The sequence below is a fragment of the Trachymyrmex septentrionalis genome, unplaced genomic scaffold, assembly GCF_001594115.1.
Source record: "Trachymyrmex septentrionalis isolate Tsep2-gDNA-1 unplaced genomic scaffold, Tsep1.0 scaffold128, whole genome shotgun sequence".
Taxonomy (NCBI): Eukaryota; Metazoa; Arthropoda; class Insecta; order Hymenoptera; family Formicidae; genus Trachymyrmex; species Trachymyrmex septentrionalis.
This window is the reverse complement of record NW_017304417.1, coordinates 629,204-643,297: the sequence shown is the minus strand read 5'-3', so window position 1 is coordinate 643,297 and position 14,094 is coordinate 629,204. Positions and strand designations below refer to the sequence as shown.

The following is a 14,094-nucleotide window of genomic DNA, read 5'->3' as shown; positions in this document are numbered from 1 at the left end:
CTAATTTTAAATAATTTCCAATATTTCATTTACGTTTAAACAAAGTATAAAGTTTGAAAGCGTTTGTCCATTGTGATCTAAAATTACGAATCTCTTGAAAAATACGCAGAAGTCCAATTTATTGCTTTATAGGAGTTATTTTTTTAATATCCTAGAATAATCGTGTAAAAGCTGATCAAAATCCGTGAAATACATATGTGAGTCTCTCCTTGTTAGTTAAAAAAGTTAACTTTTTAACTTAGTTTTTTAATTTAGTTAAAACAAGGTTAACTTGAAATCATGAAATACAATCAATTTATCTTTTAACTTTTTAATTACTTTTCATTAACTTAATTTTTAATTCAATTAATGTCACCATGGATTAACTTTTATCTTAGCTAACAAGGGGATGGAGTCGGAGATTTTGATGCGCTTTTTACAGGCTGTTCTTGAGCGAAAAAAAACGTGTCCGGCCATTTCAGCCATTGGCCCATAGTTTCCCCGAAGAAATCAATTTTTTAAATTATTGTAATAATTTGAAACGTACTAATGAAAGTATACGTATAAATGAAAATGTCAGTATCTTTATAAATTTCATTTTAATTTAATGTTATTAGTTCTAATTGCATTTTGATTATAATGAAATTTCATGAAATTATATATTAGTTTTATAGATAATTAAACACTCATTTAAGGAATATTTATTATTATCGTTATCATTCACATGAACGCATAAATAAGATTGTAATGAAAATACAGTTTCTGATGAAATTAGAAATTAGAAGTTATGATTAGGAATAAGTGGGTCATACGTTGTAATCTTCTTTTGATTAACATTAATCGATTTATTAATAATAATAGAAAATTAATCGTATTTTGTAGACGTACATTGTATAGGATGATATAAATCATAAATAAATCATATAAGAAAAACATAAATATTTATTGCATTGTGAACATCTTACGAATGAATTTTAGAATAAATTTCATTTTAGAATGAAAAATTTATTCTCATCAAAATTGATTCCTGAAAGAAGCTATTTCCATAATATGTCAATCAAATCTACTTTTCGCTAAATATTATTTCACTAGATATTAGGAAAAGTTATTATATCTGCAATAAAAATTGATTTGATTTTTTTTTAAGATGTTCACAATGCAATAAATATTTATGTTTTTCTTGTTTTTATGATTTATATCATCCCGTACAATGTACGTCTACAAAACATGATTAGTTTTCTATTATTATTAATAAATTGATTAATATTAATCAAAAGAAGATTATAAACATACGACTTACTTGTTCCTAATCATAACTTCTAATTTCTAATTTCATCAGGAACTGTAACAGTTTTCATTACAATCTTATTTATGTGTTTATGTGAATAGCAACAACGACGATAACGATGATAATAATAAATATTTCATAAATGAGTGTTTAATTATCTATAGTATTAATACGTAATTTCATGAAATTCCATTAAAATAAAAAAGTAATTAAAACTAATAACATCAAGTTAAAATAAAATTAAAGATATTCTCATTATTACAGTATGTTTTTTAAATTATTACGATAATTATTTAAAAAATCGATTTCTTTAATACCACCATGGACTAACAGCTAAAATGATCGGACACGTATCGTTTTTTTTCGGTCAAAAACAGCCTGTAAAAAGTTTTGCATTAAAATCCTCGATCCCGTCACCTGGTGTTCCCCTTGTAAGTTAAAATTTCAAGGCTGTTAACTTTAATTTACCTTAGTTAAAAAAAAGTTAATTCAACCCTGCAAATAATATATCTTGGCATAAAAATTCTTGTATAAAGTAATAAAGACTCAACTTATTCCAGATTTTTACACATACCATATATGATATATAGACTTTGTACGCATTAAAGTATTTATTGCACATCTAATTGTATAATTTTTTTTATATCTATATTAATATTTATATATATTTATACTAAATATAAGTAAAGAATGATATTATGTATTTTACATCGTATATGTAAATATTCGGATAATATAATATTTTAAATGAATGTTCAGAAAAGCAAGACATATGTATAATGTGCAATGAATGACATATTTCAGGACATATTCGAAAAATATAACTTTTAAATTACAGATTCATCTTACAGAATTTTGGAGATTATTACCTTTGATTACGTAGGCTACTGGAAAAGTTTCTGCAAACAATATGAAAAAAAATATGTAAAATTCGGTAAATGGCTTTATTGTTTTTTGAAGTATTCGCCTTTAAGATCGATACATTTTTGCATATGCTCGAACCAATTTTCGAAGCATTTTTTCCACTCTAAGGCTGTAACCTCAGAAATCAGTGTACGAAATGTTTCAACAACTGCTTCAGGCAACTCAAATCGCTCACCCCGCATCTTATTTTTAATGTTTGGGAACAAAAAGAAGTCATTAGGTGATAAATCAGGTGAATACGAACAATGAGTCATCAATTCGACATTATTACTGGATACAAAATCAACGGTTTGACGTGCTGTGTGACAGCTGGCGTTGTCATGATGAAGGATGATGCGACGATTTCTGTTTGTTCTACGCAATTCATTTATGACTTCTGGCAAACAAATTGTTGTATACCAATCAGTATTTACAGTCCCTCGATCCTCTAAAGCCACGATTTGTCACATGTCCGGTATAACCGACGAAACAAGCAATCATTTGCTTGGCAGTACTGCGTGAATGAACAACTTTTGTTGGTTTCGCTTCATTTTGAAATATCCAAACAGTATGGATTGTTGTTTACTTTCGGGCTCATACGAATAGATCCATGTTTCGTCCCCAACGATGTTGTAGACAAATTTGACCGACCTCGGTTGAATTTATTGAGCATTTCTTTGCTCCATTTAACATGAGCCTGTTTTTAAGCTTCGGTCAAATGGTGTGGGATCCAATGATTGCAAAGTTTCCATACGCTCAAGTGATCATGCAAAATCGTATGTATTGCTTTCATGTCAATGCCTAAGGATGCCTGAATCTCGCAGTATGTTATATGCCGTTCTCGCTCAATCATTTCACGCACAGCATCAACATTAGTGGCAACAACAGACGCGGATGGACGACCTTCATGGAATTCATCACTAAGAAAGATACGTCCACGCTGGAATTCGGCAAACCAATTATAAACAGTCCTATTGGATGGTGCTTTATCCCCAAAAGCCAAATGAAGTCGATCGATGCATTGTTTCAGAGTTAGATTGGGTACAAACTGTCAATTGAATTATAGGTTAAAAACGTCTAATTTTACGGATATGATAGTAGCAGGACATTGGTGTCACTGGAAGTACTAGATTGCAGATACTTTTCCAGCAGCCTACGTATTTGTCGCTTTCATGTTTATTGAAAGTAAGTCCAGAACTACGTACATATTTCATGGTAATAAACAATTTAAAAAATCAAATATTTCTAAAGTAACAAACATATATACAAGTATACATACACACAATGTATCTTTATATGCTATGGTGCATATAAGATATGTTATTGTTTCGTTATTTATATCTCGATATTTTTTTAAATATCGAGTTATTGCGAGCTTACTTAGCAACCTGCAGATGATCCTAAGTAATGTATACAGGATGCTCCGAAATTCGTGAATAAAAATAGCACAGCCAAAAGTTTTCGAAAAATTAATTTAAAAAGTTATATGTATATTTTTATTTCAAGCAGTAGAGATTTTGAGATATGTTTAAATATAGTCAATTATAGATTATATGTATTTAGACGACCATCTGCCTATGAATCGCACGTGTAGTAATATTAGTAAATGCACACTTTAGCGTTTAATCGTAGTTCGCTAAGCGTAATTCATAATTGATTATATTTAAACTCTTATTGTTTCATAAACTATTGCTTAAAAAATAAAAATTTGCAAATAATTTTTTTACTTAATTTTTTGAAAACTTATATTTTGATTCGTCAATTTGGGACACTGTATATACATATACAGAACCTTCATAAAGTGTAGAAACGTTAAATCGATCTTGAAATAGACTATATACACAAAATATGTAAGAAGTTGTAGTTGCTATATAAAATATACATATCTAATAATAATAGTTTGACTTTGAATGGAGTCTATAAAATCATATGTGAAGGTTAGAGTTTGAATTTTTCAAATAGAACTCTTTATTTTTTTATTGTATATTTTTGTAGCTTATTTCAAAAGTTTCCTCAACACTTATATATATAATTCTCTGAACTGATAGTATAAGTAAAAAAGACTTTATTAAAAAAAAAAAAAACGTTGAAAATTGGAAAATTAATATATTTATGTTTGTTTAACGAGTCGAGCAGAATCGTAAGACTCGTAACATGCATTCGTAATATTTTTAAGAACTTTAAGTGTTTATAACTTAATGCAATATCTTTACAGATAGCTTCTTGCTAATAGTAAAATTTACGAGAAATCGTAAATATTTATGATCATATATACACATAGAATTACAATATCGGTTATAAGTTTTGGTAAGTTTACGAAAACAAGTTACGAATCGATTCTTAGAATTGACCCATAAACTTGAATGAGTTTTAACAACTTTACATCGATATGGTCTCAACAGATAGAAAGAGATTATTATATAATTAATAAATATGAAAGACACATTTTATTTTATTTTTTAAAAAGTACGAATGATTTTAATATTTTACGTATAAATTTTTCAGTCATTAAATTATTTTAAAGTTTTATTGAATAAAATATTACACATTTTTTATTTATGATTGTAATGATACGATATCGTCAAAAATTAACATTTATCGCAGTTTCTCAATTTTTATCTTTATATGTCATTATTACCCATATTCATAGTAAGTATGCTCTATGAAGCATCTGAAGATAAATTTAAGGAAGCTTTAACTATTCTTATTTTTATTGGTTACAGAGTCTACAGAGCACCTGAAGCTTTAAATATAAAGTCTGACTATGAATACGGGCATATGACTATTTAAATTAGATTTTTATTAAAAGTAAAGAATTTTATTAAAATTAAAGAAAATATAATTTTCTGAATATAAATAATTTTTAAATAGTGTAACTTATGTAATTCATAATTTGCGGAACAGTGTTTTTTTTTCAATCGCTAATTACTTTTAATCGAAAAAAATAAAAAACAGAATCTTATTACATTTATGTATACAAAATTAGAATAAAATGCATATGCAAAGGCAATATACAGCACGATAGTCTAGAAACATATTAATAGAATATAATAATTTAAAGATTAAAAATTATTACGACAATAATAGAAATCTGATATTTACAATTTAATTTTTTGAAGTAATGCTTATTCATTGTCAGATTATATATAATGATGGTGAAGTAAATATTTGTATCAAGCAAATTATAACTAAGGATAAATTCGGGGACTAAAAAAAAAAAAGAAAATTCTGAATCATTACAGTAACAGAAATGCAACTGTAATGTTCATAAAATTATAAAAAAATAATCGAATGCATAAAAAAAATACAACTTTTTAAACAATAATAAATGTTATGTAATCATCAGATAATATACAAAGTGTCCCGTAAGTTTTGAATCGTAAGTATTTTCAATCGCTTTTGTGTAAATAGAGCGAATTAAACTGAATTGAAAAGTCCTCTATCATTTTGTTCAATTTTTGCAATTATTAACAAGATATTAATTATTAAAAAAAATGCTGAATATTGGTCTTCAATACTTTTTTACTCAAATATTATCAACTTTATAGAAAAACAGCAAAAAACAAAAATTGTTTATTTCTTTTTATAAAATTTTGAGAATTTTTTCAAAATTTTTTTATACCGTATCTCCTCGTGGTGGTAAAAATAAGAAAATGCAGTACTTAAAAGTTGATAAAAAATTCTGAAAAAATTCTTAGAGTTCTATGAGCAGAAAATATATGAGTTTCGTCTCTTGCAGATTTTCTGTGCAGTTGATAACAGTATTTGAGTACAAAAATTATTAAAGACCAATATTTAGCGATTTTTAGTAATTATTATCTCGTTAACCATTGCGAAAATTGCAAAATGGTAGAGGACTTTTCGACTCAGTTTAGTCTGCTCTATCTATACAAAAGCGATTGGCCAAAACTTACGGGACACATTGTATATCGTATGATAGCACTTCAATTATAGGCTGAATTACGATCATATAAAAGCATTTTTCATTTTTATTACTCTTAAAGATAAGAATTCTGTATTTTCAGTTCTACATTTATTTACATTATTTATTTCGTTTTAGTTTTATAAGTGCGATATTTTATTTTGTTTGACATCAGGTGAGTGATTAATAAGATCTTGTTTTTATTTTCGATTATTGCTCAGGAAGGCCACGTTTGAATCAAGACATTTAATTTGTTCAAATAAATTGTTATAGCTAATGAACATAATTAATATAAAATTTGTATTACTATAAATTAATACAATCAATACAATTTCGTATTAATACAAATTTAGTATTATACAACTGATTATGCACCAAACAATATAATTATGCATCTTTGTAAGAGGTTGTCATTACCTTTTTTTTATCCCTCAATTGCGTATTTCAGAATCTGATAATCATTAATACTGTGTACACGCATACATATATTATACATACAAACGTACAATACGGCTGCGTTCGATTTAGACGTTAAAGTGCTGAAAGCGTCCAAACCGAACGCAGCTCGTATGTATTTGCGCACGCGCGTACGTATACCATACATTATTATACTATGTATTACATATACACATAAAATATTTATCTATTATACATGTACACGCAATTGCGCATGTTATTTTCGTACAACACGAATTTTTCAAATCTTATACGTCTCTTCCTTGAATTTCAATATTTCCACATCCTCAGATTCTTCGTTTTCTGCATTCTTTTGAATCGGTGTAAGAAACACTAGCTATTGATCCGTCGCAGTCGTTGGAAGAGCGCTCGTATCCCCGTTGCCACTTTCGACTATGAGCATCACGGTTTCAGCCGCACCCCTCACACATTCTATCTGGTGGCTACCCCAGTCTTTACGCTGACAAAATGTGGAACAATACGGCGTGCGTCTGCATAAAGAGCATTCTGCAAACGCTTCTCTATTACAGTTGGCACACTGAAATTTATTATACACATATATTTTTTTATTTTATACTTACAGTATTATAAATTTTATTTTTTATTGTACTCTTATTGCGTTTATATTTAAGTTGCATTCCGTTATTCATTACAAATTCTGAACATCTATAATACGTGTAACGTGAATTATAGATTTTCAATACTCGCAGTGAATAATGAAACACAGTCCTAATTATTTGCAAAACTGATAAAATAGATTCTTTGTAACTAATAAACATACAAAATATGCAATTTATAGAATAGATTTAGTCCACTTGATACTACAAATGCTTCGACAAAGTATTTTTCGACTGGTCAATTAGTAAAATTTTTTCTTCCGATTCAAAAGCTTCAAAGCATTTATAGCGTTAAGTGGCGACAACACCTGTAGACCCATAATGTCGAATGTCCTGTTTAAAATCATATTAGTTGGAAATAATTGAACAAATTTTAATAGACGTGTATATATACATAGGGATTCACATAAATGCATTTCATTACTTCGAGGGGTAAATCCATACACTAAACATAAGTAAAAAAAATTCATATGAATATATGTCCTATATGTTTCAATTTTCAAGTTATATTATACATTCATTTCCCAAAAAAGGTACACTAAAAATTTTGAAAAATATCAAATTTCAAATGATCATAACATGGTAAATAATGAAGATAAAAATATGTTTAAGAACGTAAAATGAAGTTTGAAATGTCTTCAAGAATATTTTAATGAGAATTATACTGGGCCATTATTTTCAAAATGGCGAGTGACAAAGTGAGATAATGCAAAATTGATTAAACGTCCAAGTTTGGGATAGTATAAGGCGTGAATCACAGTTTAATAGGACAACATAAAAGTATAGAATTTTATCTTTAAATCGCTTTTTTATCGAGCTCGATACGATAACTTTTCGCTAAGTTACTTTGAATTTAACATATTGCTGCCATTATGCTCAAATTATGATTGTTATTCTTCCCAATATGAACTGTATGGAGTTTGACTGGTCATTGGGTGCTTTCCAATTGCAATATTCTTAGACATTTTCTTGCACACAACGAAACAAGTTGCGTTTTAATTGCTCGTTATCGTAGATACAACATTACATATCTGTACTCAGCAGAGAGCTACTAAGTCGGCTGTGTAAGCTTGTATTTTCTAGTGACAATTACATGTTTACCGACATCATCGATGAGATACTATTAAAGATCGACATCCTTATGGGACTTCGCGTTCTTGTGAATATTGAAGTAATTAAGAGTTAAAAACTGAAAATATTGTACTAATTTTATGATTTATTAGTTTAGTAGACATATTTATGCATTTAGAACTAAATAATACTCGATTTTTCTTTAAAATTGTGATTTCAGTGCTATCATCAAAGTTTGATTATCAACAGAGATAACTACAGAGAAAAAATTGTTCTGCAATATATACAATATTATAACTTTACAAGTATGCATATTTATTTATGGAACATTTATGTAATAAAAAAAACATGAATTTAATAATGTATGAACCAAAGATTTATGTTAATAATAGCAAATTTATATTAATTGTCGATAATGTCAGTGTTCTTCAATTATCCCATGGCTCTTGGGGCCCTTTTTATACCGCCGAAAATTTGCCCAGGGTTGACAGTCTAATAATATTTCGTCGGTGATCGTGCACAATGTTACACAGTGCCTATTCAGGACAAAGTCAGACACTGTGTAACAATGAATCGTTTCATCCTGGTTTAATGTAGCAAACAACAGGGATGGAATAATTCTTTGTGTTACACTGTATCTGACTGTGTTCTTGCTGGAAACCACCCATTGTGTGTGTGTGTACGTGCGCGCGTATGTGTGTGTGTGTATAAGTCAAAAAGCATATACAGGGTCCCATACATGGTGGAAATATAAGGTGAAACATTGCGCATAATGGCGATAGCAATACTGGAAATAACCAATCAAATGTTCCCCAATATGCAATTTCTTGCGTATAATAGCGTTGGTATACTGGAACAGCCAATCAAATTTTACCCAAAATTCACGCTGCTACTGCGCAACCATGGGAATGGCTCACCTTGTATATTTCCACCATATATCCCGGATCGGCTGAATATCTCAGAAAGTATGCACTTTTGAGAAAAATGTTTCAGACAAATGTTGCATTATATAAAATAATGTATTTAGTAATATTAGCATTTTGACTGCTACCTTGGGTAGCATCATCAAGATCAGATCAAGGTCATATCGATTTTTTTAATGGAACATCCTACTTTTGATTCCAGAATCTAATAGTGTCAAGAGCTTTTCAAAATACTACAATAATAAAAGTATTTTTCATAAAATACTTTTCGAGTTATGAGACTTGAAAGTCACACGCCGGCATTAGCATTAAGCAAGGTGTCCGACCGACGGCTAAAATCTCTTGAATATTGTTGTTTAGAATCATATCCTGAATAATATTTATTAAGATCAAGGCCATTCGAGATTATATTTTATTTTCATTTTTACGTAAAAATGAATTTTTAGTACAAAAATGAAAATAAGAGACATATCGATTTAGGCTGCATTTCGTTATTTACTGTTAATACTGGCAGCATTCCACATGCCGTTCCAATATATGTCGCAGTAAACTTCTAATATACTTTTGCGTCTATATGACGTCATACATTTTTGCGTCACTTCCTACTTCTATTACTGTAGCTGGCGAGGTCAGGTAATTGCAGTAAAAATAGTGAAATCCAACGAAATGGAAAAAATGCGTTTTTTAGAAGTCGAAACGAATAAAAGTTATGACATACAAGTATTAGTGAAAATGCATTTGAAATTCTTCATCTGTATATAACTATATGTTTAACGTAATTCTTATTACCTACATGTAAACGATTCTTATTTAACATGATTACGGTTCTCATTTAACGTGATTAGCAATAATAATTCATCTCCTTCATCTTCTGAAGAATCAGAAGATTCTATTAAATGCTTTAATACTTCTGTTAACATTACAGTTTTTACATTCATTAAACTTATCATTGACTTATAGAGGTTATATTTATACATTTCTATATCAAGTGCTACTAAATCTCTTTCGATATGCAACGTTGCAACCTGAACCGAACTGAAATCGGAATTGAAAACCGTTCCAGAACCGGTTTTTTTTATTAACCGAAACCGAAACGAAATTCTATCAAATTTATGATATCGAAACTATAACCAAACCAATAAAACTTTTCGGTTTGGGGTTTTTTCGGTTCTCTTTTCAAATCTTATAACCAATACATTGTTCTTTGTTGCTGAATTATGAGAGGAATCTGGAAGCTATCATCTAGGCCTTTTTCGTGACGCATACATCAGTGCACCAATGTCCATTTTTGAATTTTTACAATATAGAAATTTGGAAATTAAGAGTGTTTAGTTTCACCCATAATGCGCATGATTATATCATTTTATCCTTGTTCCGATATTAAAGAAAGATAAAATAATATATTATACGCATCATGCGTGAAACAGAGCGCACTTTAAGTATGTGTAATATACGAGTAAGTGAGAAACTGATTGAAATAGAGTTTAGGAAAGAGCCGTCAAATAATCATGATTGGTTAGCGTAATTTTTGTTATGTGGTATATTCTCCCTTCCTCCTTTCATCTCTCTCTCTCTCTCTCTCTCTCTCTCTCTCTCTCTCACATTAAACAAATGTTCTATTAAGAATGAAAAAAGAATATATTGAAACCAGTCAAGAAATCGAAACTGAAAAATCGGAACACTTATTCGGAACATTTTATTAAACCGTAACCGGAACCGAACTAAAAAACATTTCGGTCCAGATCCCTGATTCTTTTTAATACACTTTTATCATAGTGTTTATTTTTTTGGATACATATTTAATTAACATAAATTGAAAATTATTTATTTTTTAAATATAATTTTTTACCTTTGTTAGTTTTTAATGTAAGGAAATTTAATTCGAATTTGATTCATTTTCGAATCAGAAAGATTCGATTCGACATAAAAAATTCAATTTCGATTCGATTCGTTTTCGAATATATTATCAAAGATTCGATTCGATTCGACTTCATAAACGTTTGATACGCTCTTTATGTGCTGTTGTTATGTTGCATAAAGAAAGTGTAACTATTTACTATAATTATGTCATTCCTTATAAACTAACAAAAAAATTATATATAAATGCATCTAAAATATATTTTTTATTGTATTATTTTCTTTTGTAGACGTATTGAAAAAAAAACTACAAGAGATTATTATCTGTATTTCACGCGTTTAATGAATTCAGATTGGCTCATCATCTGTTATTAGCTTCGAAAAATTAGCAATTTGTCATCTTACCTTCCTTTCTCCTACTTAATAAATAGAAAATTAATAAATTAGAATAAGACCGCTCTATAAGTAAATCATATAAATAAGAGAAGCGCCAACTATGATCAAACTAAGATGATGAAATAATGTTTCTACTTTTATGTTACTTTTACTTTTTATTTTTTAAATACATTTATTCCATTTATCGTATTTTAAATAGAAAGAAATCTTTCAAATACAGGATCAACTACGAAAACAATCGGCGCGCAACCATATATCTGAAATAAATATATTTAAAATACATTTAGAAATATTATTCCAACATTTAACTTTATTATTTTTATGTAGCATCAATTTTTCAAATAAACTGTCGAAAATCTAGATGATCCATATAGCAATTACACATCAACATTGAAAATTTGACTCACTTAACTTTATCTATACTTACAAGTTAGAGTTTGAACTCTTCTAATTACATTTATGAGGAAAGATATTTATAATACAGAGAATATAATAATAAAAATAGAATACAAATAAAAAATATTTTTTTTGTAAATGATTTTACTGTTTACCTTCTTGTTATGTGAATCGGATGCTGGTTGTAATCCAACAGTTTCGATGACATCTGCTCTTCCTCCAAGTTGCGCAACCAATGCCTGCTCCCTTCTCTGCTGCCTATTTAACTCCTTCGCTTCTTCCAAAATACGTCTAAATTCATAAGCCAACTTTATCATTTTGTTTGACATTTCATCCAATTTTTTAAAAATTTCATCGCTTTGACCGTTTTCTGTTTGATGCGCATTCTGCACCGTATCCTGTTCTTGAGGTTGCTGTACAACTAATCCATCCGTAGAAACAAACTGCGGCCAAACCTCTTTGTCAGGCACAACAACCTCATCGCCACTCTCATCGTTATTACTACCATCTCGTGAATTCTCGATTTTGTGCTTACGTGAGGGAGTCTCTCCATCTGATGAATCCTTAGGTCTTTTCCGACGTTTGTACGGAGTAAAAAGGCGAACTGGTCCTGTCTGAATTAGATTAATTTAAACGGAAATTTTTATTTTATCATTAGAGATAAAAATGACCCAATTTGACAATAATTTATCCAGTAATTATAGTAAATTACTCGGTAATTTTTAGAGGCTGATAAAATAGTAATTTTAAAAAATTAGAAAAAGTAATTTGATATAAGAGTATTTAGTCATTAATTAAAAACGCTTTAACTTAAATTTTTATTTTGATACTACATATTGATATAATAATTAGACCGACAACTGCAACGTTTAAGGCAGGAATGCCAAATCAGGGATGATTTATGACGGGATTGACGCACTTGCACACAGTTCAATTGCACACACTATTCACATCGGCCTGTTCCTAGTAATTTTTTTACTGCTTCACCAATAAGATTATATTATTATTTTTAATTAGCCAATTAGTGATGTGGGCAATTGATGTACACCCGTTTACAACATCGCGATCAACATTATCAATCGGACCTAATGCGACACAGCTTTTAAGTAGCTACACACTTAAAAGGGATGCTGGAGCGATGGCTATATATAAACTTGTTGATAAAACAGATATTTTTAATTCCAAATAAAATATTACGTACACATCAAGAAAACGTTACATACATTAATTAAAACATTACGTACATTAAGCAAAATCATTAACTTCACGTACATTTCTTGCTCTACTATATCCTAAATGTCACATGAATGCGAGATTATGTACACTCAAATCGTATTTTTCAAGCCATTTCTCTTATAAGTTTTAATAAAATCATAATTTGAAAGTCTCATGATATTCTTATAAATTATTCAAATATGGAAAAGTACTTTTTGTTTAAATATAACTTTATTTATATATATGTGAAGGAAGTGAACCCACATGGTAACAGAAAACTGTAATTTACAATTTTTTGGGGATTTTCATATCGGTTTGTACTTTTTGAAAGGTATTTGCGTTTTTCCTTTTATTCTGGAAGATTTTTTGTTCTGTATAAGGAAAATGAAATGGTTTGAGAAATACGAAATGACGTTCCGTTGGTAACTCCAGCATTCCCTTAAGCATGAGTCGTCTGTGTCATATAGACGTTTTGTTACGATTAAATTATACAATATGTTTAGATTTAGTCAATAATCCTGTTATTCAGCGATTCTTATTAGGAATATTAAAAGAACGTTATTTTATTTTATACATAAGTAGGGAAATACAGCCTATTTGTATATATACATAAAACTATGAAGACAATATAAATATAGCCAAATAAATATAGCCAATAAATATAGCCAAAATTACTAATAAATTAGCATTTTACCGTAATTTTACCGTAAATAATTGTAAAATTAAATTCAACAGTATTTTTACATCTCTATCAATTTTATATTGAGTATACAGGGTGTCTCAAAAATAGGATAAGAGCCGCGTTGAAGGCGTAGAATGGGTCAAGGGTGCAAAAAAATCATACCATTTTGAGATATTCGCTGTAATTTTCGAATTAAAAAAGGAAACGTCTGAGCCAATGTGCGGTGAAACCGCGCCGCGAGAATTCATGGCCCATCGCGCTTTACTTGACGGCGCTTCCTTTTTTAATTCGAAAACTACAGCGAATATCTCAAAATGGTATAAGACTTTTTGTTCTCCTTGATCCATTATATGCCCCCAATGCGACTCCTACCTTATTTTTGAGACACT

At 29.2% G+C, this 14,094-nt stretch overlaps 1 protein-coding gene across 1 annotated transcript in view; it reads right to left on the bottom strand.

Moving 5' to 3' along the window:
* Positions 1-6,448: 6,448 nt before the first annotated feature.
* LOC108756551 (deformed epidermal autoregulatory factor 1) overlaps positions 6,449-14,094 on the bottom strand; it is a 39,088-nt gene continuing 31,442 nt past the window's right edge. Inside the window, exons 3-4 of the mRNA XM_018500439.1 lie at positions 11,964-12,422; positions 6,449-7,086 (exon numbers count right to left, since the gene is read on the bottom strand). Of these exons, the coding sequence (XP_018355941.1) occupies positions 6,886-7,086; positions 11,964-12,422 (660 nt within the window). The 3' untranslated portion in view covers positions 6,449-6,885. The remainder of the gene's footprint in view (positions 7,087-11,963; positions 12,423-14,094) is intronic.